General features: G+C 63.3%; 2 protein-coding genes across 2 annotated transcripts in view; one reads left to right on the forward strand and one right to left on the reverse strand.

The window, feature by feature from the left end:
• ASIC4 (acid sensing ion channel subunit family member 4) overlaps positions 1 to 13918 on the reverse strand; it is a 65143-nt gene extending 51225 nt beyond the window's left edge. Inside the window, exon 1 of the mRNA XM_075755756.1 lies at positions 13265 to 13918. Coding sequence (XP_075611871.1) covers positions 13265 to 13918 — 654 coding nt within the window. The remainder of the gene's footprint in view (positions 1 to 13264) is intronic.
• Positions 13919 to 22016: 8098 nt separating this feature from the next.
• LOC104643322 (rac GTPase-activating protein 1-like) lies at positions 22017 to 26707 on the forward strand. Its single transcript, XM_075755758.1, has 16 exons — positions 22017 to 22101; positions 22227 to 22429; positions 22514 to 22650; positions 22877 to 22955; positions 23161 to 23214; positions 23840 to 23917; positions 24266 to 24386; positions 24655 to 24815; positions 25035 to 25196; positions 25336 to 25431; positions 25504 to 25705; positions 25783 to 25888; positions 26039 to 26171; positions 26247 to 26346; positions 26463 to 26580; positions 26656 to 26707. The coding sequence occupies exons 1-16, from the start codon at positions 22017 to 22019 to the stop codon at positions 26705 to 26707; spliced, it is 1887 nt and encodes a 628-aa protein (XP_075611873.1).
• The last annotated feature ends 918 nt before the right edge of the window (positions 26708 to 27625 follow it).

Genomic DNA, 27625 nt, shown 5'->3' on the forward strand with positions numbered 1-27625 from the left:
GGGTTTGCCGTGGCCACGTGCCCAGGCAGGGGCACTGGGGCTGCCCTCAGCCCCTGCCCGGATGATGCTACTACAGAGACACGGCATTGGGTCCTGTGCTGGACACAAGCCCCGTATCTGGCTGCAGCCTCAAGCTGGGGTGTATCAAGGGACCTACAACACATCCCTGTCTTGAGTGACCTACAGCGGCACATGGCCTGTGGCAGGGAAGGCTGTCTCTCCCACTCCTCCAGCAGCCCAGAGGCAAGCGGTGCGCAAAGATCGGGCCAGCTCAGAGCCCTGGGTGGCTCCGCTGCCTGCCCTGCCTGTGCCTCCCCCAACTCCCACTCTGCCAATGGCAGAGCCCTCCACCTGCCCCAGGCGTGCTGGAGAACAGGCAAGGGCCACGAGAAGGATATAAGATATGGGAGAGACAGCCTGTCTGCAGGGATGACGCACACGCCTACACCCAACAATTCTTACAGTATAAAACAGAGATCTCAAGGGTCTCAAAGGACTTTAAGAAATATCTACAAGTTGCCTGGGCCAGTAGGGACCAGCCGTGAGAGGCGGTGGATGTAAGGAGAAGGCAGTTTCCAGCCCCTGTGCTTGGCCAGGCTCCCAGCTGGGCACTGGGGCCAGCCACTGCGTCCCAGGGTGTCCCTGCAGCGCGGGATGCAGCAGGATGGACAGAGACCCATGCCTCTGGGGCTGCGAGCCTGCAGCAGAGTTACGTTCCTAAGAACTGCACACAGTTCCCGGTGGCTCTCCCCTGCCCAGCTCCAGCCCCATGGGTGCCCCATCCACAGCAGAGGCAAACTGTGCTGGCCCCACAGATACATCGTCCATGGGAAGGTGGAGCCACCGGCTTGTGGGCACTGTGTTACAGCTCCAGCTCTCAGCAGAATCCTATGCTCTCGTAAAATATCTACATTTGGATGCAGAGATTTCCAGGGATCTGAGAACACTGTGCTGATAATTAAACATCTGCTCTGCATTTGTCTGTCTTCCTGCCACAAAGCACTCGGGACCGGGATGGCATCCCCTGCTCACTGCCGCCCCAGCCCAGAGGCACAGCATCCCAGGCCATGAGTGCTGGGAGAGACAGCTCCAGGCACCCCTCAGAACGAACAGCACCTTCACTGCCAGCACCTACAGCCTTCGTGGGGCTGCAAACCTGACAGCTTGCCCTGTGGCTCATACGAGCCCAAACAGTTTTGCTGAGCCGCACTGTATATTGCCAGCCAGTGCTTGTCCATGCGCAGTCCCCTGGGCTGAGCAAGCAGCTGCCATCGCCATCCTGCAACCAGGAGAACATCAAAACAACCTCCAAATTGATCTCAGAGACTCTTCTGCAAGCCCCAGTCACGTCCTGCTAGGAGCAAGCGTCCGCTCTAGTTACTGTCTCCTAGGAGAGCACCGAGGGCTTCAGGCTGTCACAGGAGGAGCAGACCCAAACATGACATCTCCATGGAGCCCGGGGTACGGCAGGCAGGGCCACAGTGCCACCGAGCAGATGGCACTAGGGCCTGGATCGATGGGACTCAGCCGGGCCCTGCAGGGGCTCTAACAGCTCGTACAGGGGCTGGGCTGGCGGTGGGATGAGCTGGGGACAGGGGTGGGTGCCTTCTCCAGCTGTGGTCCCCTGGCCCCAGCTGTGCCTGCACCCCTGCCCCAGCACCCAGCCGGGTTGAGCGGAGGCAGCTGCACGCTGCCCACATGACTGGCCCTGAGGGGCCACATCCTGCCCATGTTGCACTCCTGGCTCTGCCTCTGGCAGCGAGCTCAGTCCCCCTCAGTGCCATGGCAGCCGGGCACTGCCAGTGGCTGTGCCGCCACCTCTGCCCTGGGGCCAGCCCGCCGGGGTGCCAGCAGCCACGGGGACAGCACCCTGCTGGGGTAGGGTCGTGAGGAGCTGAGGTGGGCGCAAGGATGGGGGAGAGTCTCGGGGTGCACTGCAGACCCCTGGGTGCAGCACCCCAGCACGCTCCAGCCACCTGCCCCCGTTCGCCAGGGCTGCCCTTCATGTCAGCAGGGCAACCCCATCCCCTGTGCCCAGCCTGCTCCCTGCCCTCTCCTCCCGGCCCCCACGCTGTTTGTCACACCTGTCACCATGGCAAAGGAGAGATTAGCCATAGACCTTCCACTCCTGCCCCAAGCCACTGATTCATATTCATGAGACTTCAAAGCATCTCGCCTGGCTCCCCTGCACCAAACCTAATCCTCTGCTGCAGCACCCTGCCGGCAGCCCTCACTCGCAGCACGAGGCCCGCAGCTGGCAACCCCAGAGCCCTCCTGCCCTGGCCAGCAGTGGCCACGCAGCCACACGCCCACTGCTCCTGCTTCCCCATGGCAAGCCTGGCCCATGGCGGGGGATGCTCTGCACCATGGGAGCCACAAAAGAGCAGGGGTTAGCAGCGTGGAGGTGATGGCTTGTGCATCCTCACCTGCACCCATCCGTCCCTCCACCTATCCAGAGGAGAGGGCTGTGCCTGCAGCATCCTGCCCGGACCGCCAGCCCAGCAGCATCCCTGCACGGATCGCAGTGATACCACCAACAGCCCATTGTAGGGGCTAATTGGTGCCTGCGCCCCATGGCCCCCCCGCGTCTCAGCCACAATCAGCAACCAGCAGGCATCAGGCAGGGGCTATTCAGGGGCGGTCAGGCGTGCAGAGCACGGCCTCACTGGGCAGCCTGCCTGCTCCCGCCAGGGACGGATCCTGCAGCACGGCACTGGCAGAGAAGTGGTGGGGAGCGTGCTGGAGGCCATGGCGTTTGGAGGCGCAGGCAGGACCAAAGCGAGTACCTACCCCCAGCCCACTCCTGAGGAGCAGTAGAGCAGGGGGCAGGGGAAGAGGCACCCAGGGGTGCCCTCCCATCACCCTGCTGCAATGTGGGTGCAGGCAGGGCTGTGGACCCCTGCAAGCACCAGTGTTAGCCGGGCCACCTCCATGTCCAGCTCATCTGCTCCATGGCAGGATGACGCTGGGCTCAAACACAGCCGGCGCACAGAGAGCTGGCAGCCCCGCGCCGGTGCTGGTGCCGGGAAGGTGCTGGCTCGGCGGGCGGTCCTGGCAGCGGGCGGGCAGGCGGGCAGGCGGCAGGTCCCCCATGGAGCCGTCTCCTCCAGATGGCGAAGGCCATTAGAGCCGCTCTTGCGCGCACGGAGCCATAAAGTTTATGGGCCTCATCATTTAGCTGTAATGGAAATAGTTAAATCTGTCTCTGTTTAAGCAAACTCTGCCCTCACGGGAGCACTTGGCGCGGGCAGGCAAGGGACTCTGGCGGGCAGCGGGTGCCTCCGCTTGCCACCCACCACCGGGACAGCTGTGGCACCTGGCCCTGGCACACCCGCCCGGCACCAGGAGGTCCCCGTCGTGCCAGGATGGGGACGGGCATGTGACACCAGCATGGGGGCTCTCCCTGCACTGCTGTCCCCAGTGCCTCAGTTTCCCCTTGGCACAGGGAAGGTGAGAGCCACATTTGGAGTGACCAGGCGGGATTTGGGACTGTGCAAAGTCTCTGCCAGCAGGACCCGAGAGCTGATGTGCAGGCAGGTGGGCAGAGAGCACAGGGAGCTGCGGGCAGGATGATGCTCTACCTGGTTCAGGCAGGGCACCCGCAGCTGCGTAAGGGCAAGACTGGGATGTGGCTAATGCAGACCTGCCCTGCACAGGCAGGTGCTTTGGCCTGGCAGCCCCCAGGCAGGACCCAGCCCAGAGCCCATTGCATGGGGCAGAAGAGGATGTGATGCCTTGAAAGGCACTTTTAATCCCTCGCTAGGCACCCCCAGGAGCTGGGTATGGGGGGCATATGATCCCAGCACAGCCCAGGCTCAGCTCCTGAAGCAGGACTGGGGCAGGGAGCAGGGGGAGAGCAGCACCCCGCTGTGCCTCGCAGCACCCCTCAGCCCCAGCCTGGGGGCAGGAGGTTGGACCCCCATCTGGGAAGCTGCCAACATGTTTATGGAGAGCCAGACAGTTTCTCCCCATCATCACATGGAGTAGGTAGGGGTGCTGAGCCCAAAGCAGTAGGACAGGCTGGCAGCACCTGTCTCACACGCAGGGTCTCAGCTCAGCCCCCCATGCAGCCTCTCCCCAGCCCCGCATCTCACCCAGGAAGGGGTGAGACCCCAGGGCCGCCCCCACTGCCGGAGCGGGTCTCCCCACTCGTGTTTAGCCACAGTGGTGGTGGGAGCTACCCCCTCCCCAGCATGCAAAGCATGATTAATTACAGAGTAAATCATTAATATTCACAGCTAATTAAAGATCCTTATCATGAATAATGCTGCTCACTCTCCAAATTATGGGACAAGGATGGAGGAGGGGGGGAAAAAGCTCTGGGGAGAGGGGGCTGCAGAGGGGGAAAGCTCTGGGGCAGGGGCACAAGTGGGGGCAGTGGTACCCTCCATGCAGGGTACCTGGCCCTGGCAGTGCCCTGGTAGGGGATGCAGTGATGGGCAGGAGCCGGGGCAGCGAGCACTGGGGCAGGCACGGGATCCAGCCATGCGGGAGCAGGGGCCAGGCAGCCCCGGGGGCTCCAGGCACCCCTGCCCATGGGTCTCTAACCTGCCACCCCAGTGTGTGTGGGACCCCTTTGTTCTGGCCCGACTTTGCATGTCTCCCAATGGAGCAGGGACTATCCTAACCTGGCTGGCATGCAGCCCCTGAGTCAAGCTAATCCCAGCGTGGGACTGGGATGGGGCTGTCTAATTCCTGGGGAGCAGGCAGGAGGGGAGGGCACCGACACTTCTCCTGAGCTCCTGTGTTATACAAATGAGAGGTTTTTAGTGGGAAAGACTCCGGGAGAGTAATACATCTCCCATATTGATCGCAGGCCAGGGACCAAGGCACGGCTTAAACAGTAATTGATTTCTAGCCGCCGAGATGTGTTGGGGAGCATTGATTTAACAGCACTGCAGACACACTGCTACTAATCTGATTAAAGTATTTAGCAGAAATGTTATTCTTTAAAAAAAAAACAGAGGGAGGTGATGGTGCTGCCTGGGGCTGGGGGGCTGAGGCAGGGCTGTGCAGCAGGGTCAGCACAGCACCCCACCAGCGGGGGCCTGGGGATGGCTCTTCACCTGCAGCCGTCCTGCTGGAGCTGCCAAGGATGCGTGCGAGCCCGGCAGGATGCAGCCACAGCAGGGCCAAGGACGTGTGCTGGGAGCGTGGGCGACACGTGCGCGAGCGTCCAGCCAGCTGCCCTGCCGAGGCGGCCACCGGCTGCTCTGGGGACAGAGCAGATGCGGGAGGAGTGGAGGCAGCCTGCAGAGGTGGCCCTGGTCGGAGGCACATTCGGCTGGCAGAGTGGGCACATGGCCCACACCGGTGCCGCAGCAGCCAGGGAGGTGCAGGAGCCAAGGTCTGGCAGTGCCCACAGCCCCAAGCCCCTGCTCCCCGCAGCCTCCCCGGGCAGGAAGGAGATGCTGAGCCAGGGGACTGTGCACACTGCTGGCCCTCTGGCCACTCGTTGTCCCCGTGCATGCCCCTTCCCCGCCTTGTGCCCTGCGGGGAGCTCTCGCATGCCATCCTCTCCTGTCCCTCTCCTGCCCTGCTCCTGAGAGTGGGGACAGATGCTGCGCTGGTGGGGACGGGACTCCCCCACGCCATTCCCAGCCCCCACAGAGAGGCACCAGCTGAGCAGGTGGAGGGGTTCCTGCCACTCCCCATCACACACATCAGCCCAGTTAATTAACAGGTGATATCAAACAAATAAATTATTCCTGCTTCCTATTGATTCTAATTTACTGGCCCCTGGAGAGCCCGGGCTCGTTTATCCCACCTGTCACCCCTGCTTAGCAGCTGCACTAACATCTGCCCTGCTCCCTTCACCTCTCCCGTTCCTCCACCTTCGGGGCAGAGCTGGGCACAGCTGTGGGGCCCACGCTGCCCCATGCCACTGCCCCTCACCCCCTGGGACACAGCTGCAGCCCAGTCTGCTGCTTCTCCCAGGGATGGCGGATGCCCCAGTGCTAGCAGCACAGAGATGGAGCCTGGCTGCCCATCCTTCCTAGGGATAAGTTTCATCCAGGGATTCCCCAGCCCCTGCCAGCCCTTTCCCCCCACCCCAGAACCACAAGAAAGGGTGGAGGTGCCATTTCTGACTGCCCAAGCCCAGCCCCATGTCCCCGTGGGCAGCCTGGCCCCCAGCCCAGGCCATGCCCAGCAGGACAGCAGCTGGATTTCCTCACTGTCCCGGAAAGAGGCCACCGCTGCCCACGCACCAGCCTTTGATGTCTGCCTCATCTGCGGGAGGCTGATCAAAGCCCAAGCCCCTCCCAGCTTCCACCCCTATGGATGCTGGATCAATAAAATCAATCCCGGCTCAGCTGCTGACTGCACAGCCCTTTGCTCCGGAGCAGGTTTGGTTGGGAGATCCTGAGGAGGCACAGGGTCCCCACATCCACCCCTGCCTGCTTTGGGGGCTCAGCTCATGGTTGATGCCATGCTAGTGACATGTCACTAATACCAGCCCAAGCTCTTGGGCACGATGGCGGCAGTTGCCAGCCCTTGGCAGCCAGGACAGCCTCCTGCTTGGGTCTGGGCAGTGCCCAGCGACGTGTCCTGATTCTCCTCTGGCCGAGGCACCGCTGCCCAGCTGTGCCTGCGCAGGGCTGGCTTTTGTCTGGCAGGAGCCCCCGAGCTCACATGCAGCAGTGCAAGCAGGAGCGCGTGTGCCCTCCTCTGGGTGCAGGGACGTTGGCTGGCTCAGTTTGGGGATGCTCTGGGTAGCAGTCCGGTGGCACAGAGCCGGCGGTGAACTGGATGCAGCCAGAGCAGCCCTGGCCTCACCTCAACTCCTGTGAACGACCAGCCATGCTGTACCGGGCCTGCCTGCCTGCCTGCCTGCTGCTCTGGGTGCTGGTGCTCTCCAGAAGTGGATGAGCTGGATTTCCTCAGGCTGGGCAGATTAAACTGATCCCAGCCAGACACCAGCAGCAGGCAGCTTGCCACGTGCCTGTGGTTCAAGCCTGCCCAGAGCATTTGATGCTTGGACAGGGGTCAGCCAGCATCTGGCTTGGGAAGGGACACACAGAGCACTGGAGTCACTCTTGGGGACCCTGCTGAGCCCCCGGTGCTGTCTGTGCCTCCCCAAGCCCTTGGACATTCCGCATGCTGCTCTTCCCTTGCAGAAAGCTGAGCAACGACAGCCCTACTGCTGTGCCGAGGGATGGCTGAGGAAAAGCAACAGATGCTGCTGCGGAGCCCTGCCACCAAGGCGGGGGGGGGGCGTGCGGGGGGAGCTGCAGGTGACTCACTCGCCCTGGATGATTCATCCCAGGCGGCTGGCAGGAGCTGCCAGAGAGCCAAGGTGGATTCAGCCATGCCGGGATGCCTCGCCTGGAGCCAGCCCATCACCCTGGCCACCAGCCCTTGGCTGAACAACATGCCTGCTCTCACGAAGGCACTCCCCATGGGCACAGCCTGGCCATAGCTGTGCCCAGGAGCTGCCGGCCTCCCCATCGCTGACCCACCACCCGCCCTGCGGAGGCTGTGGGGTGCCCAGTGAGGTGGGAGGCTGCAGCTCCCAGCCGGGTTTGGCACGGTCCCACGGCGTCGTGCGGCTGGGTGCGTGTGGGAGGAGCGGCTGGCAGCGCCGCAGCCGGGAGATAAGCTCCCCGCTCATCCTCATCACGTGTGACGGAGGGAGATTTATGGCTCCGAGCTGCGATTTGTGCGAGGCTCCAGCACACAGTATTGATCACTCCTCCTGCTGCTCCCTCACCTCCCAGCCCCTCCTGGCGAGGCGGGCAAGCCAGCCCTGCTTGTTAACTCTTCCAGACCTGGGGTCCCCTGGGGCTGGGTACCCCTCTGTGCTGCAGCAGCCGGGGCAATAAGGAGCACCCCAGGTCCAGGCTGGCTGGTAGGGACTCCTCTCGCCAGGCTCCCTCGCAGGGAGGGCTCTGTGGGAAGGACCTGGGCACCGGGGCAAGGCTGGCAGCGGAGCAGGGGGACCGGAGCTGGGCCAGGCCAGCGCCAGTGTTGGTGGGCGCTGTAAAACGCCAAGGCTGGGATCTGGCAGGTGGGACCTGGGACACCAGAAACCCCTCTGATGAGGAATGAGCGGAGACCAGAGAACGCAGGATGCTAGGGTCCATCTCTTAGGAAAAGAGCAGTGTTTTCCTCAGCCGAGGCTCAGAGCAAAGCAGGGGTGGTTTGGCTGGGTTGGCAGTGGGGAGCACCCCTTGGCAAGGAGAGGGGCCAAGGGGGCAGGGGGAGGCGGGAGGAGAAGAGCTGTGGGCAGGGAGGTGGCTGGTGTGGCCAAGGGGACGTGGTGGCAGACAGTGATAAGGTGACAGCGCAGAGGCGATGGGGCACGGCGCCAGGGATTAGTGCTGAGTGTACAGGGATGGCAGGTGGTGACACGGGGACGGTGCCCAGGGGACAGCGTGTGATGGCCACAGGCAGTGCCAAGGGCACATGCACAGCAGTCCGGGGCCAGCCAAGGGACTGGTGCAGAGGGGATGGGGACAGGGGCAGCCGAGGGGGGACAGGGACTGCGCGTGGCTCTGCAGCAGCAGCAGGAAACGATGTGTGAAATGAAGAGTTCCTGCCCAGTGCCCAGAGGGAGTGTGCAGCATACTGAGCAGGGGCTGGGGCTGGGGAGGGGGCTGCCGGGGGGTGCATGGCCGAGGGGATCTGCAGCACCGCATGAGGACCCTGACTGTGGGGGCTGCTCCTCAGCATGTGGCTGTGCCTCTCCTGGAGCGGAGGTGGGAGGGTGGCTGCCATAGGGCTGGAGGCTGTGGGGGGCACAGCCCTGCTAGGTCAAGCCCTCGCTGCCCCCCTCTCCAAGACGCCCCATCCCCATGTACCCGCGCCCCCTCCCTGCTTGCTGGTTTCCCGCTGCTCCGCGGAGATAATTAAATCCGCTATTTCGGCAGGTTCCGCATCCCCTGCCAGGCGGATCCGCAATCAGCCTTGAGAGGGCCCGGAGCTCCCCCACCTGCGTGCCCCCCTCCCGACCTCCCTGCCATCATGCCACCCCCACGCTGGGGCACCTTGCCTGGCCCTGCCGCCTCTGCCTGCCTCAGCTCCCTGCCCGCCGGAGCGACCCGCCTGCTTGCACCCTTGGGGACAATCCTGGATGCTTGCAGGAGGGGTAACACACTCCTCTCCTGTGTTGGGGACATCTCCCCTGCTAGCTCCAGGGATGCAGCCTGATGCCAGCTCCTCTGGAGTGGTCAGCCCTGTCCCAAAAGCCAGCCCGCCTGCAGAGGGACCCGTCCGGTGGGTGGCACAGACCCCGAGCGCAGGCAGGCACAGCTCCCCACCAGCTGCCCTGCATGCCCAGCTCCCCATCCGTCCCCAGTTCCGACGTTATCATCTTCCCATGGCACCCGAGGAAGCTTTAAATAATTCACAGAGGTGAGCTTGAGCACAGATGCTCCCGCAGGCAGCTGGGTGCGAGCAGCCAGGCAGCGGCTGGGTGGCAGAGATAGCAGTGCCGTCCCTGCCGGCTGCCCAGGGCCCGCTGCCACCTGCTAGCCAAGAAGGAAGGACCTGGGCTTGGCGTTCATGGAGGAAAAGCACTGAGAGCATCGTTCTGAGACAACTCAGCAGAGGTGGGAGGTAAGCAGGGTACCCAGGGAGCCCTGGACCACGAACCCCCCGCACCCAGCCCTGCGCCGTGCACCCAGCCTGCCCAGCTCTCCCCCCACGCTCCCCTCTGCCCCCCCCAATCTCCTGTGCCAGATCCCAGATTGATTCCTGAGAAAGCCTGTTGTTAAGCTGGCAGCTCTGGCTGTAAATTTGGATCAATAATTTAAGGAGGTAATACTATTAATAGGACATTAAAATATCCGCTCTCGCCTGAGGTGCGAAGGTGGAAGTGAAGGTGAGGGTGCCTGGATGACCTGCACAGCAACCCCCAGTCCTGCCAAAAACCCCAGTGCTACCGGTGCTGGTGTGGTGGGGAGAGTGGCAGGCGTTGCTGTAACTAATCGCCAGCTGTGCCAGGAGAGGGGAGGGCAGCATCCATCAGGGAGCGGGGTTATTGATGGACTCCAAGGCTGCTATTACCTGCCAGCCCTGCTATTACACACACTGTCACTCAGCACCTGGCCGCGGCTGCCACGCCAGCCCCTCGGCAGTGCCTTGGACTGCGCCGGCCGGGAAAACCACTGGAAACAGGTATAATTACATAACACAGGGCCCACTGGGGATGTTTCGGCTGCAGCCCCGTTACCTGTGCTGCTGGCTACACATTGCACTGGTGCTGTTCAGTGCTGCCTGGGTCATACTCCGAGCCCCGTGTCTCAAGCCCCACAGTGAGCCAGCACCCGTGGCACATCCCCGCTCCACCCCAGTGCCTTCTCCATCCTCCGCAGCCAGCCTGGCTCAGCTGCGGGCAGGAGGCAGCCCCTGCCAGACTGCAGCGGGGAGCTGACCTCCCCCAGCCGCAGGTGATGCTCTCAGGAGCCGCCACACTGTGACACCGAGAGCCCGATGCAGCCCGGCTCATTTCGGGAGGATTAGTCTATGATCCCCTGCTGCCCAGCCCTGGGGAGGGCAGCTCTGGGAAGCAGGGAAGGTGAATTTCAGGGAGATTAACTCTGGTCCCCAGCAGGTTGGGAAATGGAGGTACATCTCTTCATCCGAATGGAAGGAACAGCCGCCCCGTGGGGGAGCAGATAAAAATAGGCTGACATTCACCTGCCAGCCCCAAGCAGGGCGGGTGGAGGGCACCGTGGCCAGGCTGTGTCCACCGAGGGATGCAGGCATCTGCTCGAGTGCCAGGCACTCACAGCCCGGCTCTCCTGCTCAGGCTGTAGGGACAGTGTACAGCATGTGTCGGTGTGGCTGTGCATGTGCAGGGCAGTGCCCTGGGGCAGCACCAGTGATCGGGAGCCCTGCCGAAGCAGGGACACGTGCACAGCACACACAGGCATCGATGGTGGGGCGGTGGGATAGCCAGACATGTGTGCCAGGGCTGTGGTGTGCTCAGGGCTGCCTGTGCGTGGATGTGGGCAGCAAGGTGGCTGGCAGAGAGGTGGGCAGCTGTGGCATGGGCAGGGGGTAAGCTCGGGACAGAACTGGTGCCTGAGCCTGGAGCCTGCTGCAGTACTTGTTCCTCCTAGGGACATGGTAGTGACAAGAACAGGCAGGGCTGGGATCCCTGGCAGAGGTGCCCTGGGAGATGCCCTGCAGCCTGGGCTGCTGAGAAAGGCTGGAGGCACGCTCTGCTCTGCTCAGGAGCCAGGGGATGCCACAGCAGCTCCTCCCACCTCTCTGTCTGCCCACAGCAGCCTCTGTCTTCCAATACATCATGGGCCAGGGCTGAGCATCCTTCTACGATGGCATTAACATTTCCCATCAGTGCTGGCAACTCCTCCTTGGGACGACACTTGCCTCTTCACAGCCATCTCCAAGAAGCACAGGCCAGCCGCTCTGCAGCCACAGAGGTCAGGACACCTCCTCCGGCATCAATGGCTTGGCATCTCACCACTGAGCACCTCTTGACGTTGCTGGGTGCCCAACAGCTCAGGGTGCCTGCCCAAGCTGGGGCACAGCGGTCTGGCCCACAGCCGGTCGCCCAGGTCCCCAGTGCTGCAATAGCCCTGCTGGCACTTCTGTCCCTGGGGCACAGCTGCACCCAGCCCTCACCTGGCCTGGGGCACCCAGCCTGGCCCCAGCCAGCCTGAGCCCAAGCCATCAGCACCAAGAGGCCAGCACACGGCTGTGGCTGGAAAGGGTTAACAGCTGTGAGAGCAGAGCCTCCCCTTCCTCCCCCTGCACTGTGTTTTACAGGCCAGAGCTATTACCAGGAAATGTTCCCATCAGCACCATTGATCCCCTTGTTTACAGCCCCGTAATCCTCAGCTGTTGACTCAGGAGCAAAGATGAGAGGAGGGAAAAGGTGGATCCCTCTTGGCCATCGCTTCTGCCCTGCCTGCAACCCCAGGCATCGCCTCTGCCCTGCCTGCATCCCCGCACAATGCCCGCCTGGCTCCAGCTCACCGGGCTGACACATACCCAAGCCCTGCAGCACCCGGCTGGGCACTGGCGTCTCTGTGGCCGGTGGGGAGATGATGGAGGGTGGCACAGTGGCCCAAGCCTGACTGTGGCAGCGGCCACCGCCCTGCATGAGCTGGCCCACACAGGCGGATGCGGGTTCCCCCTCACTGGCGGTGCTCTCCCAGCGCGGCTGTGCCTCCCGCCAGCTGCCTGACACCTGGTCGCAGGGCTCCATGCAGCAGCCCCGTTTCCTTCTCATTAGTGCGATGAGCGGAGCCGTCACGCTAAATTAGGGACCCTCCCCATTCGCAGCTCTGCATCTGCCAAGCCAGCAGTGGCTGCCAGCCAGGAGAGCCCGGCACAGTGGTGGTGGGCACCCGCTCAGTGCCCCAGGGAGGCTGCAGAAAGGGATAGGCAGCCCCCCAGGCTGCCCACCAGCCAGCGGCATGGCAGGGCTGGGGTGCTGGCTCCTGTTGTGGGGTGCTCCCCTTGCACGGCCCTGCCTGCCCCTGCCCCTGTGCGTTGGCTCTCCCCCCCGCAGTGGGGCATGGGTGGTTCCCGGGACCCCTGTGCCAGGGCTGCAGCTCTCCCTCACCCTTGTCCGAGCTGGGATCATGCAAATCATGGGCCGAGCATCTGAGGCAAGAGGGCTTGTGTGGCATCCATCACCGGGACTTTTCCTGAGCTTTTTTAATTCTTCCAGCTCTCATAACACTAGAGCTCAGCCACCTCCCTGTGCCAATGCCCGCAGCCATATATATCCCCACACTGGCTGGGAGGGCAGGATTGTGCCTCCCTCTGCCCACTTATGCTACTGCTTGGATGCAGCCCATCCACCGGACCCTGCTCTGCTAGGACGGGGTGTGCCCTTCCACAGCCCTCCAGGCAGGGATTTGCCTTCCCTCCTTCCCAGGCTGTCCCGGGGTAAGAAGCCAGGCTTCCCGGTCTGCCTGGAGCAAGGCTGCGGGTCACAGCCTGCCTTAGCTGGGCGAGTCCCAGGGCTGGGCTCCCCATCCTGTCCTTTTCCTGTGCCTCTCAGCTTGGCTTCACGGCACAAGCCCTGCCGGAGCATCCCCAGCCCAGCGCAGCCCCGCTCTGCACAGGGCTCTGCCCCAGCCCCGACAAACCCCTCATCAAACCAGGCAGCCTTACAGCCTGCAAAAACTGGCCCCTGGCAGCTTTCCCTTTCCCCGATCCCCAGTCACGGAGGGCCAGGATCCCCTCGTCAGTGCCCCAGCAGTGCCCTAGGTTGTGGGTGCTGGCACAGGGGTCATGCCCAGCCCTCCCTGCCCCCCGGGACGTCCTGCCACCAAGCACTCACTGTCTGGAAGTCGCTGCCATTGCACTCCTCACTGCCGAACGTGCAGTGGACAAGCATCTCGCCCAGGTCCAGCTGGTGGCCCACACGCCCATAAAACTCCTCCAGGTCGAAGGGGTGGTTCTTCTCCTCCTCGCTTATGGCCAGTGTCCCCAGCAGAGCTTCCAGCCTGCTCCTCTCTGCACTCTCCAGCACCAGGGGCCGGCCAGCCCCATCCAAGAGACCCAGCATCTCCCCTGCCCAGTACAGGTCATGGCCAGAGAGCTGCGAGAAGCGGGCAGAGTTGAGGTTGCAGAGCGTGACAGCGGGGAAGGTCTTGTTGCGCGCCGTCTCCTCTTCCAGCTGGGTGCTGTGGGGGTACTGGAAGTACAAGCCCACACACTTGGCGTAGGCATGGACAAGGAGGCCCAGCGAGCCCAGGAAAGCCAGCAGCCACAGCAGGTTGCGGGTGGTGTAGCGCTGGTGCCGGAAGATGTGCTGGATGCCGTGGAGGGTGGAGCGGCCGGCAAACTCCTCCAGGCTGCACGGGCGCTGCTGCGGGGCTGGGGCGTCGCATGCCGGGTGCCTGGTGGGGCAGCCCCCCATGGGAAGGGCTGCCGAGGGCTGGGGGGGACCCCAGGGGCGTGGGGGGGGCCTTTGGGCTTCCTCCAGCCACATCCTCCCACCCAGCTCTGCCTCTCCCCGCTGAGCCCCAGGTGCTGGAGGAGGTTTGAGGAGTGGATGACCAGCACGGCGACGGGCAGTCGGTCGGTCTGGGCTGTGCAGCAGGCAGCATGCGCCAGTGCCGGGGTGGGACCGGTGCGGCGTGGTGCTGCCTGCACCCTGCCCTGAGCCGGAAGCTCGCTGAGTGCCGAGACCACAGACATACTTAGCAATCGACTCATCCTGCAGGAACCGGAGCCAGAGGCTGAAACGTCCTGGAAAGCTCGGGCCGCTCTCACCACCTGTCCCTTGGGGGTGCAGGCAATTAGCTGGAGTCCTGCTCACTTACAGCATCTCCATGCACTTAGCGTGGGCTCCCCGTGGAGGGAGAGGCAGGCAAACTCCTCACACTCCCCTGCCAGGACATGTAAGAGCCGCCCAGGCCCCAGGTCAGGAGAGGTGCATGGGCAAGCGTGTCTTGGGGGCAACAGTTCTTTGGCCGTGGGGATGTGAGAGGACCTCAACCTCTGCACCAGCCTTGCAGGAGCACAGCTCTGAGACATCGGGCTGGCCAAGGAGCCGAGATGCTGAGTGCTACTTTTGTCGCAGGTCCTGCACCCTTGGGCTCGAGCACCTCCTCTGGGCTCCCCAAAAGCTGCGAAGGGTCAGGCTCCTGCAAGCACAGGGCAAGGGTGTGGGGTGTCAGGGCACTTGGGGGAGCAGTGACACAGGTCCCAGGGGAGCATGGGGCGTTGGTACCACCTGCATGCCATCACGGGAATGCTGCCAGGCTCTCTGGCGTGGCACTACCTTGAGGCTGGGACCTCTGGCGTGGTGCTGGGGCCAGCATGGCTCAGCATCCCTTGCCCTCGAGATGTGCAGGAAGAGGTAAAATCTTTTATGAGGTCAGTGATATAGCTGAGAAGCATCAGTGTGCCCAAAAGCTCATCTCCCTTTCTGAACTATCTCAGTTGGTCTAGTAGAAGATACCGCCTTTCCCTACTGGGCTCACCATGCATGCACCCACGTAGGTGTTTTGCTGGCAGTGGGAGCAGAGTGGACACGCAGAGCAGAGCCATGTCTGTGGGGCCAGGTTGGGACTGGGGAGGATGCCCGAGCTGGGAGGGGGGGCTGCATTCCCCCACCCTGCTGCCCACACCAGGCACAGGAGCCTTCTGGGAGGGAAGATGGGGAAACAAGAGGTGAGGATGCCCAGGCAGAGGGAGGAGGTGACCCCCAGGTCCAGTGGGGCTGGAGGAGGGCGAGAGGGACGGGCTCTGTCCTGCAGATGCTCAGACCTGGCCGGGCACCCAGCGGGGCCTGGAGTGGAGTGAAAGGCACTGCAAGGTCCCACAGTGTCTGCAGCCACGGGCCGGTGATGCTGGCCCTGCCCACCTGCACTCCCCTGGCCTGTGCTCCCCAGCACAGCTCTAAATCCATTAGCTTTGCATAATTAGATTTTTCTCAATTACCAGATTATGATAATTAACAGCTCATTTGTAGGAGGCAGTGCCTAATCCCGGCATCGCGCTTGGCTCGGCGCCAGCCTGGCTCATGTAAGGCTGTCGGCGCTGGGACGGCAGGCAGCAGAGCAAACACCGGCACAGGGGAGCCCTGCCAGGAACCCTTAAAAGCTTTCCACCACTGGTGACCTAGACCTCGCCTGCACTGCCTGCCCAACACAGCCTGCCCACAGGGGTTGGTCCCCAAAAACGGGGGTGGGGTGGGGATGAGAGCCCGTGCAGGGACAGCATCCACCGGTGAGGGGAGCCAGCAGGGTTTTAGAAGCAGCTCAGGCACCCACACTGTGCTGGAGATACAGAAAACATCCTGAGAAGTCTCCTCCTGCAAGCAGCTACCAAGCAAAACCATGGGACAGGTTAGTGTTGTGGGATGGGTTGGACCAGCTGCAGTCATTAAGGGGCTTGTTAATGAACTTTGCTAGTCAATAATGTTGCTGAGGAAGGATAGAAGAGCAGGATAGCAGGAGGCAGCTGCTGGTAAGGTACCAATCTTCATCACAGGAAGGCAGGGCAGTCCAGGCAATTACTGCCTATCAACACAACTTCATCCCTAGTAAAATAATAGAACAAATATTATGAGAAAAATGCTTCTGAGGACCTCGAGGGCAGGGGAATGGGGAACAATAAAGATGTGCTTGGAGCTCACACAGAATAAATCTGCCCAGTCCAACTTCATTGCCTTTTTTGGGTAAAATTGCTAAATGAATCGATGGAGAGGAGACAAGAGGTGTGATATATCAGGCTTTTATTAAAGCATTTGATATAACATCTCAGGGAATTAATTTCAGTTGGTGGGGACAGCCTGGGCTGGGTGCAGCCGAGGAGGTGAGGGTGATGGGGGCGGCCCCGTGGTGGCATCCTGTGACACCGGTGTACGCAGCGCTTGCGAGGACAGCCCCTCTTCTCCCACCCCGGGTGAACATGCTTCAGCTCTGTGACCTGGCTCCCGGGGTGGCTGTGCCAAGAGCACCAGAGCTGCATCCGGACAAGCTGCATCCCATGCCCAGTCCCCATGGGGCAGTGCCCTTAGCCAGCCCAGTACCCCCACTGCACTCATTCGGGGCCACCACCTCTGCATACCCAGGGCTGTCCTGCAGCCTCAGGACTCTTCTGCTCCGGCCATGGGCTCTGCCTGTAGCGCTCTGGCTGGGAAGCGGCATTGAGCGTGGGCAGCGGTCATGCCCAGCCAGGCGCGACTGGCTGGGATGTCTCAAGCCGTTCCCGTGTGTCTCCTTTGCACGGCATTTCTGATCTTCTGCCATGAGCGTCTCCAGGCGGGGGATCTGGTCCTGCCTCTCTGCCCAGCATGGGCGGCAATTTCAGCTCGTACAGGCAATAAATCAGCCTGCTTGCCCGGAGGTGGCTGTGTGGCCCCTGCTGCTTCAGCTCAAATTTCCCAGTCTCAAATTACCCCGCGCTGCCTGAGAGCCGGCTGGTTTTGTGCCGCTCATCTGAACTCCCCCAGCTCCGTTTCTGTTGCCAGATTTTACCAAAGCGTCCCCGTGTCCCAGAGCGGCATCTCCCAGCGCCCGGTCCCCGCGGGCGGCCCTGCCGGGGAGCAGAGCTGTGCCAGCCCCGGCTGCTTGACGCCACAGGGAGCCAGACGAGCCTCGGCAAGGCAATTTCGCTCAAGCGCAACGGCATTTGCTCCTCAGCCAGATCAGCACAGGGTCAGAGGTCCCAGGCCAAATTTTGACATGTTTTTCTCAGCGGGGGAGCAGCCCAGAGTGTGGGTTTTGCTGGAAACCACCTGGAGCGTTTCTCCGAGTTTCTCCTGATGGGGTTCTTTTGATGCTCACACTGGGAGCACCACACACAGCAGTTAGTTACACTCCTGGCTGGAGCCTCCTTTCCCCTCACCAAGGAGTCCCCTTCAGCCCTGACAGCCCCTTCCCCTATCCCAGCCATGCCAAGGGGCCGGGGGCTGGCGGTGCCGGAGGCGATGGCAGGCTCTCTCATGGAAACAGCTCTGCCTAGGGGCAGCGAGCGAGGGAGTCCTTCTGCCGGTGCCCACAAAGTGATGGGGTCCCTGGGAGCCACGAGATGCTGGGGGAAGCTGGCGGAGAAGGGGCTTGCGAAGGCACAGCTCACCCCGGTGCCTGGCCAGCCAAGCTGCTCCATAAGAAAGGCACTAAATATCCACGAGACCATTCAGACATCCCAAGTGGGTGTGATGGGCAAAGCACCAGTGCTTCAGGGGCCAGGCAGAGAGTAAAGACCTATGTTTTTGTGGCATCAGCAGAGTCCCCCTGCACCACCCACTTTTGGGGTGACAGAGGAAGCTACTAAATGAGGTGTGTCTGCAGCAATCCCAGCAGGAGCCTCTCCCCTTCCTGGTATCTCCTCTTTCCCTGCAGCCTGGCTTCTTCCTGCACCAGCCTCTTTCCAGCTCCTTGCGCTGCTGCTAATCCCTTAATCTGTGCAAAGCAACAATTTTCTGCATGGCACAGCGGCTGGTTTGAGATCTGCATCCCTCCTACCTGAAAGCCAGCTCTCTTATCAGCAGCAGGTAGCAGGTGAGGCAGGCACCATCTACCTCCGATAAACCCATGTTTTATTTTGTCCTATTTCCATTTATCTCTGAGCCCATAATTATCTCTCATCTCACAACACGTTGTGCTGCCTTGCGCACTGAGAGACGGAGGGGACGCGTGCTTTGCTGGGCAGCCCTGGGCCACAGCCTTGTGTTGGTGGGGTTCAAGAAGGTGGTGGGGCGATGCTCTGGGACAAATCCTGCCCGCCATGCTGGCTGCCGAGCCGTCTCTCCTCTCTCCACACCCAGGCTGCGTTCCCTTTAATCTCACACAGCGGTGGAGATGGATTTTCTCCCTGTGAGCCAGATGTGTTGCATGGAGCATAAACACCCGCGACAGTTGTTGTGCTCCTTGGTGCGAAGGCATCAGATGTCTGCATTAAAACAAAGCTCTCCACTTAATTACTCAGGCTGATAATTCAGTGCGTGGAGGCGGCTCTGGCTGAGAGCAGAGGGCTGGATCACAGCTGGGACTGGAGAGCCTTGGAGTGCGCATTAATCCCGGCTCTCGCAGCCCTGATTAACGGTGCTGGAAATCTGCCTGCCCCGCTCGTTCCCAGGGGAAGGTCCATCCCAGCACCCACTTGCTGTCCCACCAGAGGTGGCCCAGGCTGGTGCCTGAGGAGCTCTGCTGACCCCTTGCTGGGCCAAGGCATCCCTTGCCCAGCATCTTCAGGGTGGGATGGCCCAGGATGTGGGGATTGTCACTTGGAGGGTGCTGTGCTGTCCCAGGCACAGTGATCTGCTGGATGTGGAGCCCAAGGGAGCTGCACAGAGGATGGGGAGGGCAGATCCCCAGGGTCACCCTGTGCAGGGACGTGCTGCCAGAGCATGGCTGGTGGGAGCTGGAGCCAACCCTGTGGCCAGGCTCAGGGCAGGACCAGGCAGACCACCAAAGGCTTTCTCCTTGGGGTCCAAGCTGCCTGCTCCTGCTAACCTGCACTTCTCCTTCTGTGGACCAGCAAACACCTCCTGCAAATTCATCTCGCTACCCTCTGTCAGCACCAGAGCCCAGGGCCCTTCCTGGGGGAGCCCCTCACCCAGCTGTCAGAGCAGGCGTGTGCCCTCGGCCTGTGAGTGCCCGCCCTGCTCTGCCAGTCTCTCCAGGATGGGATGCTCACACGTGGGGCTGCTCCCTTGAGCCCATCTCCCCTGCCCTCTCCCTCCAGCCTGCTCCCCCAGCCTCTAACCCCTTCCCCGGCTCCTCACCGCTCCCTATCCCTCCCTGAATCCAGTGTCTGAGCATCCCTGGACCTGGGGCATCCCTTTCCCAGGAGAGCCTCCATTCCTGGGCACCCTGCAGGCTAGTGCTGCTGCAGATCTGCCTGTGGGGTCCTGTCTGTCCAGGGAGACTGATTTCCTCCAGCTCTGCTCCTGCCCTCTTATCTCTCCTCCCTGGCTTGCACACCTCAGTCCGTGGCCCTGGTAAGAGGGAGCGATAGACCCCATCCTGCCTGGGCTGAGTGCTGGGCACACAGGGCAGCTGGGCCCGATGCAGGCAGGCAGGCAGGCAGGCAGCTGCGGGAAGCACCATCATGGCAGGGCCCAAAGGGTTAAGTTGTCATGTATTCAGGGCCACGCGCTGGCCAGGAATTACACTTTTATCGGCACGCGGTGCTGCCGCCGCTTGAATTGGGACTGGGAACTCTATTTCCGAGCTCACCCAAATTATTCTCCAAGAGATAAAGCGCGGTGCAGAGCAGCGCCGGCGCTTCATTAACATTCCCCAGCCCATTCAGCTTTAAACGAAGATTGCCTGCCTCGGAAAATGATAAAATTGAACATGTGAAGCAGGGCATTATGTTCCATCAGCCGATATTATTTCCCATGCAGGGGCCGAGCTGAGACACAAACAGCTATTTATGCAGTGCCTGGCCAAGCCAGGGTGACTTGAGGGGGGGGAGCAGATGGGGGGGGCCACAGGGTGGGTGGCAAGTGCCCCCCTCCCGTCCCTGGGCATGAGAGGGGCTGCCTGCATGCTGCCAGAGCCGCTCTGCCCTCCTGGGGGCTCCTGGGCTTGTGCCCAGGGTGCAGGGCAGGTCTGGGGACCACAGACCTGCTCCATGCACTGGGTGAGGGAAGGGGCTCAGGGGCACGTGGGGTCCCCGGGGCAGCGCTGGCCATCCCCTGCAGGGCTGGGGCATCTCTATCTGCCGCCCTGCCCCGGGGGACGTGTGTCCCCTGCTAGGGCTGAGCAAGCGGGGTGCTGGCTCTGTATGCGGGATGGGGTCCCACCTCCTGGGGCTGGGTGCTGGGCTGGCAGGTGCTGGGGAGCACCCGCAGCTGGGGAGCACATTCCTTCTTGAAGGCAGGCAGGGAGGGCTGAGCAGGCAGGAAGGGCTGAGCAGGCAGCGGAGGGCTGAGCCGGCAGCGGAGGGCCAAGCAGGCAGGCCCCCGGGGCTACGATTGGATTTTGCTTGGCCGTGCCGAGCCTATCGATCCAGCAGTAATTAAAGTCGCTCCAAAACCTGACTCATATTCAACCTTGGGAGGAAGGAGCTTCTCTGAGAAACACCCTCTGCTCCCCGTGCACACGCACAGTGTGGAGCTCAGCCCTGCCGGGGTGCTGCCAGACCTGCCCAGCCCCCTGCCAGGCTCTGTCCCCAAGGGGCACCCTGCCCTGGGACTGCCTGGGGCTCGGGGCAGCAGCCCCCCGTCAGGCAGCGTCCCCACTGGTGTCCCCAGTGACCCTGATGAGGTTCAGTCCTTGGGGTGGGGTCTGTGCCGCCTGGACCCTATAGCCCAGGATGAACCCAGGCTATTTTCTCACCACGTGCCTCAGACATGTCCCTAGGATTTGGGGGTGCTCACCCATGTCCCTCGCTTGTCACTGCCTGGGCCCCGTGCAGGACTGGCACCGGGAGAGGAGCCTGTTGAACCCATGGGTGTCCCCGAGAGGCACCGGGGCGCAGGGGGGACCCACTGCCGTGTGCCCACGGGGTGCAAAACCCCTTCTCCAGGTCAGAGGCAGCTGGGGAGATGTGAAGGCAGGTGAAGGGCCTGCGCGCGTCTGTGTGCGTGCAAGGGCTTGCACGCCCAGCCCTGCTGCCAGCCCCACTGCTATTCCCGGTATTCGCAGCAGGTCGGGACAGGCACAGAGGAGGGGGAGCTGCCGTTCACCGCCCCCCCCTCCCGCCCCGCAACATCGCCCGGAGCCCCCGCGGGAACGCAGGGCCACAGGACCTGGGGGCTGCGGCAGGGAAGCGGCTCGGGGCTGCGCGCTGCGCCGGGGAGCCCCTGGGCAGGGGACCCCGGGGGGCACAGCACCCTCACAGCGCCGGGCAGCGGCTGGGCTTTGAGGCGGGGAGGTGGCTCCATCTGCAGGACACGGCCCCGGCCGGGAGCCCCGGTGCTGGGGGTCTCCGCCGCCCCCGCCCGCCGCCAGCCGCTTTGCATGCGGGGCACAGCGGTGGGGGACAGCGGACAAGGACACCGGCTCCTCCGGCTCCCACCCACGCTGCTCCCGGGAAGCGGAGCTGGGGGAAGCGGTGCCGGCAGCCAGCCCCTCTCCCGCACCTCTTCACCCCCCCAGCCGTACCCTGCGCCCGGTCCTCCCGCCCGACGCCCCTGCACCCCCAGAGCACCCCGCACCCACTGTGCCCGCCCCCCCTCAACTGCTCTTATCAGGTACCCCGGGTGTCTGAGCACCCTACCCCCAAAGGCGACCCCCACCTAGCATCCTCATCCTGCCCCGGGCTCCTGCCCTGCACCGCTGCAGCCAGCACCGCCGCCGCCCCGCACCCCGGGGCACCCCACGCCCTCCCGGGAGGGCTCCCCCGCGCCGGGAGCCGTCGGGGCGGCGGGTCGGGCCCCGGTGGTGGCGGGAGGCGGAGGCGGAGCCGGGACGGGCTCCACCCCGGCCCCCGGCCCACATAGGCCGGCCGAGAGGGCCCCTCGCCCCGGAGCTTGCGCCGTCTCGGGGGCGCACGGTGGACCCCGGCGGTTCGTGGAGAGCGTGGGGCAGGAGTTGTGGGGGGACCCCCAGGAGGGGTGGGAAGGGAGGGCCGTGCTGCCTGGCTGCGGGGGGTCCGGTCCCGTCCCGTCCCAGGGTGGCGGGATGCTGCGGCAGCGCTGCGGGCGGCTCCTGGCCCGTCTGGAGCGGGCGCTGCAGCTGCTGGAGCTCGGCGGCAGCGTGGAGGAAGGTGGGTGTATGCAGCCCCTCGGGCCGGGGCTCCCCGGGACCCCTGGCTCTGCTGCCAGTGGGGGCTGGGGGAGCTGGGAGCCGCCCCCCCCATCCCGGCTGGCCGCCCTTTTGTGTTATCCCCAGACTACATCCAGATTGCTCAGTGCTTCGAGGCGACACGCCAGAGATGCTGCCGTCTGGAGCAGGATGGGCGGCAGGCCCGGGAGCAACTGGCCCGTGTGGAGGCTGAGCGGGCAGCGCTGGAGGTGAAGCTCAAGCACGCCCGCAACCAGGTGGAGGTGGAGATGAAGAAGCGGCATCGGGCGGAGGCTGAGTTGGAAAAGCAGGTTGGGGGGCTGGCTGCAGGGGTACCCTGTAGTGCTGGCTGTGGGGACCCCAGCCTGCTCACTGTCGCCCTGTTTCACTTGCAGGAGCGCAAACTTCAGCTGGTGTTTGAGTCCCTGATGCGGGAGCCATGGGGCAGCGGGGTGCTGAGTGGGGAGCAGTGCTCTGTCCTCAGTGCCCTGGCTGGCCGGCGCCTCGGGGTGGCCCTGGTGCCAGGCAAGAGGTGAGCAGAGCTGGGGCCCCTTGCCCCAGCCCCCCAGGCAGCCCTGGGCTTGGCTGTGCCCCTCTCCCCCTCACCTCTGCTGGGCTTGAAGGGCTGGGTGGGCACAGGGACACTCAGGCTCTGCAGAGGTGTCAGCTCTGGGCTCCCAGGAATGGCTGTACAAGTAGGTGCTGGCTGGGGGGGGGGGGTGTGCCCAGGCTGGGCTGACCCCCAACTCACTCTGTAGGTCATCTGCAGTGGACGAGTCATGCCAGTCCCTCCTGTCCCATTCGGACATCAGCTATGACCGCACTGAGGATGATGTGGTAAGGAGTGACCTGCTGTGAGTCCCAGGATTCACCTCCCCAGCAGTGAGGGGGTGGTTTTGCCCCACTCCCACAGTGGGGCAGCCACTTTGCATTAGCAGTGGTTAGGGGCAGGCTGCCCTGGGCTGCCATTGGAGTCGGAGCATGAATGCTGGGGGTGCCCCTGGTGCCATGCAGCCCTGCCAGCCTCCCCGTTGCCTTTCAGGATGTTGATATGACGGTCGTGCGGACCCTGAAGCGCAAAGCACAGGAGAGACAGGTACGAGGGAAATGCAGGGATGCAGCAGTCTGTGGGGGCTGGTGCTGAGGTGCAGTCTGCACCCTGCATGGGTGAGGATCTCCTGGGTCTGATCTGCTCTCCTGTGCCGTGCCCCTGGGACCCTCTGCCCACACAGGTCAGCAGCCCAGGCTGGGGTGCTGGCCCTGGGCCACTCACTGTTAGGGCACCCAGGTGCTTCTCCATCCCAGCACAGTAGGCTGCAAGGAGCCTGGCAGGGGGTTTAATTTATTGATGCTGGGTTGGGAGTGTTGTGTCTCAGCAAGCCTCCTGCAATCAATAGAAACTCCATTACCCTCCACCGTGGCCCAGCCGGGCTCCTCAATAATTCATCCCCACGTGCGGGTATCCCACACCCCGCTCCACTCACACCTCTGCATTGCAGGCCTGGCCTGGCTCCTTCAGCCCCAGGGATGGCTCCGACCCAGGTGGGGGGCCTGGGTCCCCGTGGTGCCTGGTGTGGGGCAGGCAATGCCCAGGGACAGGGTGAGACCAAGACTTTTAGTGGGGCTGAGACCATTTGGCTTGGGTGCCTGGGGGGAGGGGGGGGGGGCAGAGTCAGGAGGGAGTCCCTGCCTACCCTTCACCCCATCTGCTCTGTCCCCAGCGTGTGTCCCTGGCTCCTCAGATCGGCCCTGTGGTGGTGGCAAAGCGGCACCGGTCTTCTGTGGCACCCCACAACACTGTGAGTACGGACCCTGGTGTGCTGTGGGCAAGGATAGGGTGCGTGGGCTGCCCTGGTGCCAGAAGGCAACACTGAAACCTTCAGTCCTGCAGGCCTGTGGGTGCTCAGCTGTCCCCTCTGGGTGCCTGTGCCCTGCAGCCTATATCTCCCTGGTCCCAGTGGGGACAGCATCCCTGGCTGTGCTAGACCAGTGCTCTGCAGCCTGTATCCCCCAGTACCCACGGTGACAGCATCCTGGGCTGTGCAGGACCGCAGGGATGGGGAGCAGGTGGAGCAGAGCTCATGGGGAGATGTTGGAGTACCATGGGGCTGCAGCCAGGCACATTCTCACTGCCCTTATCTCGGCAGGTGAGTGTCCCCCCGGTGCCCCCTCCTGCTGAGGTCCCAGGCCCTGCCAGCAGCCTCCTGCCTGCTGCTCTGGTGCCACGACGCCGCTCTCGCCAGGGACACTGTGTCTCCATGCGTGCAGGTCATGGGAGGGGCTGGGAAGGGGGTTCATGGGTGTTGCGGGACCAGCCTCGGGGTCCTGCTATCACAGGGGAGGGAGGGGATCTTCTGGGGGATGCTTGTCCCCATAGCGGGGTACTGGCATCCTCTAGATGTGCCAAATGCCACTGTCCCAGAGCAGCTGGGATGCTGCAGGGGCTCTCTGGGAAGTGGGAAGCCTCCCCACATCCCAGCTGGAGCTGGGGTGGTTTGCCTTTTGGGGACCCCTCCACTGCCTTCTCTCTTTGCAGAGCTGACCACAGTGTGGGGCACCAGCGAGGATCCAGGCTGCCATGCCCCGGGGCAGGAGAACCACACCAAGGGCAGCTCTGCAGGGCAGCCAGCGCCAGCCCCATTCCCCTTGCCTCCACAGGGCCTCCCACCGCTCCAGCACCAGTTCACCTCCAAAACGGTGTGTGCCCCAGCCTCTCTCCCTCCTCTTGGCCGCTATGGAGAAGGGAGCTGGACAGAGCGAGCGGGTCTGGAGGGGGCAAAGCTGTCTTCCATCCCCCCCCAGCTCTGCCTGCACAGGGGATGGATGGAGGTGGTGGGGGCTGGTCTAGGGGGGAATGGAGGTGTGGTACTGGGTACATGCAAGAAGGGGAGTCCTGACTCTGCTCCCCCTTACCAGGTGATCCGCCCTGAGCCGTGCAGTGTCTGCGGCTCGCGCATCCGTTTTGGGAAGGCTGCTGTCAAGTGCCGCCAGTGCCAGCTGCTGCTGCACCCCAAGTGCCGGGAGCAGTGCCCCAGCCCCTGTGCGCCCCAGCCTCACCACCACGCCTGGCCCCATGAGGTGAGGGGGGTGCACGGCCGTGCTTGGGGGCTGCTCCGTGTCCCCGTGGGGCTGCCAGGCTGTTGGCCCTGGGATGCTGGGGCTCTGCCTGCCCCGGCTGTAGAGCTGGCACAGAGCTGGTCGGCATTGTCCTCCCCAGGGCGTGCTGGCTGACTTCGCCCCCCCCACGCCGCCCCTGGTACCCGCACTGGTGGTGCAGTGTGTGACTGAGGTGGAGACGCGAGGCTTGACAGAGGTAGGGGCCGGGGTGGTGGGGGTGGCAATGCTGCGGTCCCCATGGGGCTGAGCCCCTCTCCCTGCACCCCAGACAGGGCTGTACCGGGTGCCAGGCGCAGAGCAGCTGGTGCGGGAGTGGAAGCGGAGGCTGCTGCGGGCTGGAGGTGTGCTGCCCACCCTTGGCAGTGTGGCTGACATCCATGTGGTGTGTGGTGTGCTCAAGGACTTTCTGCGGGGGCTCAAGGAGCCGCTGGTCACCTTCAGCCTTCACCCTGCCTTCCTGCAGGCTGCCGGTGAGCGGGGGGCCCTGAAGTGTGGGGGGGGAAAGGGGCTGCTCCTCCCCTAACACTGGTCCCCGGTGCCACCACAGACATCCCGGATGATGCTGCCTGCGGCACGGCCCTGCGCCATGTGGTGAGCAAGCTGCCCCCAGCCAACAGGGACACCCTGGCCTTCCTCATGCTGCACCTACTTAGGTGAGGGGCTCATCCTGGTACGGCTCCTGTGGGTCTGTCCCCATCTCCTGGCTCTCTCCCCCCACCCCCCCCTCCATGCCCCTTGGAGCATGCCTCTTGAGGAGTGCCTTGGCTGGGCAGCATGCTCACACTGTCCATCCCCCCTCGCAGGGTGTCACACAGCCCCGACTGCAAGATGGATGTGCTCAACCTGTCCCGTGTGTTTGGTCCCACACTGGTGGGACATGGCTCAGCCAACCCCACACCCCTTGCCATCATGGAGGACACACCACGGCAGTGCAAGGTGAGGGGATGCCTGAGGCACAGGATGTACCCTGGGCGCTGCCAGCATCCCCATCTTCTATCCCTCCCTACCCAGGTGGTGGCTCGGCTCCTCTCACTGCCACCTGACTTCTGGAGAGGCTTCGTGGGGAAGGAGCAGAACCTGGTGCCAACGCCAGCCCTGGGGGGTGAACGCGGTGAGGCACAGGAGTCCCGGGCCCCTCCCTGCCCTTGCCCTGTGGCTGCTGAAGGGTCCTGGGTTGCCTGCAGCTGGGCTGGGGTGCAATAGCTGTCCCTCCCATCTGTCCTGCAGAGCTGTTCTTCCACCCCATCACCTCCCCGGAGCCCAAACCAGGCCAGCTCAGCCCAGCCGGCACCTGCTGCCTCCCCAGCACCCTGCGGAGCTGCGTGGGCACGGCTGCCCGGCCCCTGTGAGTGCTGCTGGGGGTGGGGGGGGGGCCCAAGGGAGCTTACTTTGCACCCCTGACTCATCTCTCCCCACACAGGCAGGGACCGGCCCCGAGGAAGGTGGGACGGTTCTTCCCTTCTCCTGTGTAGCAGACAGCAGTGGCTCCCTGGGGGCACGGAGCTGGCACCAGAGGAGTGAAGCCTGCAGGACCAGGCAGCTGCCTGTGGGCTGGTGGTGCCCAGCTCCAAGCCCTGCTCTGCCTCCCCAGGGATTGGGATCCCAGGGCTGGCTCTGCCCAGCCACGGTGGTGGGGACGCTGCCCCAGTGCTGTACTTAGGACCTGATTTGTATTAAATTTTTGCAGCAAAACAAGCCTGGCTGTGGCTGCTGTCTGTCCCTCCTTGCAGCTACCAGGGTTTGGGGCTCACTGGTATGATGGAGCCTGGCTGGGCAGCAAGGGTGAGCAGTGCTCCCCAAAACCCCTGCTTTTACTGGGTGGGAGGGCAGGCAGAGCCCCCTCCTGCCCTAGTTGAAGCCCTCCTCTCCCTGCCCTGGAGCCCAGGATGTGGGAGGCCCCTTCTTGAGCCCAGATGTTGGCCTCAAGTAATCAGAGCTGCTGCTGCTCAGGGCAGGACAATCTTAAAGCGTTTCCAGACTTCCTGGCACCTCAGCGGAGGCCTCTTTAACTCCTTCTTCCCCTCCAGCCCCGGCACTGGAGCTGCAAAGCCCAAGCAGGGCTGGGTTGCAACTGTGCTCTCCTCCCCAAGAAGGGGAAGCTGGATGAGGCTGTAATGGGGCAAGGGCCCAGGAAGAACTTGTCCCCAGATCACTCTGCACAAGGAACAGCCACTCCAGGGGGAGCTTAAAGAAAAGGGGCATTACACAACTGGGCTGAGAACTGCCCTAGGGCCACATCCAGCAGCTGAACAACCTTTGTCACTACTGAAAGCCAGGCCAGATGTAGGACACAGTAGAAAATTCATGTACGATCCTAAAAGTAAGTACTTTTGGCTCAGTTTCCCCCAGCGCAGGGGTGTTCACCAGTGGGCAAGGAAATTAGCACATCC

Source organism: Balearica regulorum, chromosome 6 (genome assembly GCF_011004875.1).
Source record: "Balearica regulorum gibbericeps isolate bBalReg1 chromosome 6, bBalReg1.pri, whole genome shotgun sequence".
NCBI classification, from domain to species: Eukaryota; Metazoa; Chordata; class Aves; order Gruiformes; family Gruidae; genus Balearica; species Balearica regulorum.

What these genes read in the sequence shown, in the direction of transcription:
- LOC104643322 (XM_075755758.1), top strand. Translation starts at nt 22,017, where the DNA reads ATGCTGCGGCAGCGCTGCGGGCGGCTCCTGGCCCGTCTGGAGCGGGCG. An exon ending in AGCCCTGGGGGGTGAACGCG is followed by an intron (nt 26,347 to 26,462) that starts GTGAGGCACAGG and finishes TCTGTCCTGCAG; the next exon opens with AGCTGTTCTTCCACCCCATC. An exon ending in GGCACGGCTGCCCGGCCCCT is followed by an intron (nt 26,581 to 26,655) that starts GTGAGTGCTGCT and finishes CTCCCCACACAG; the next exon opens with GCAGGGACCGGCCCCGAGGA.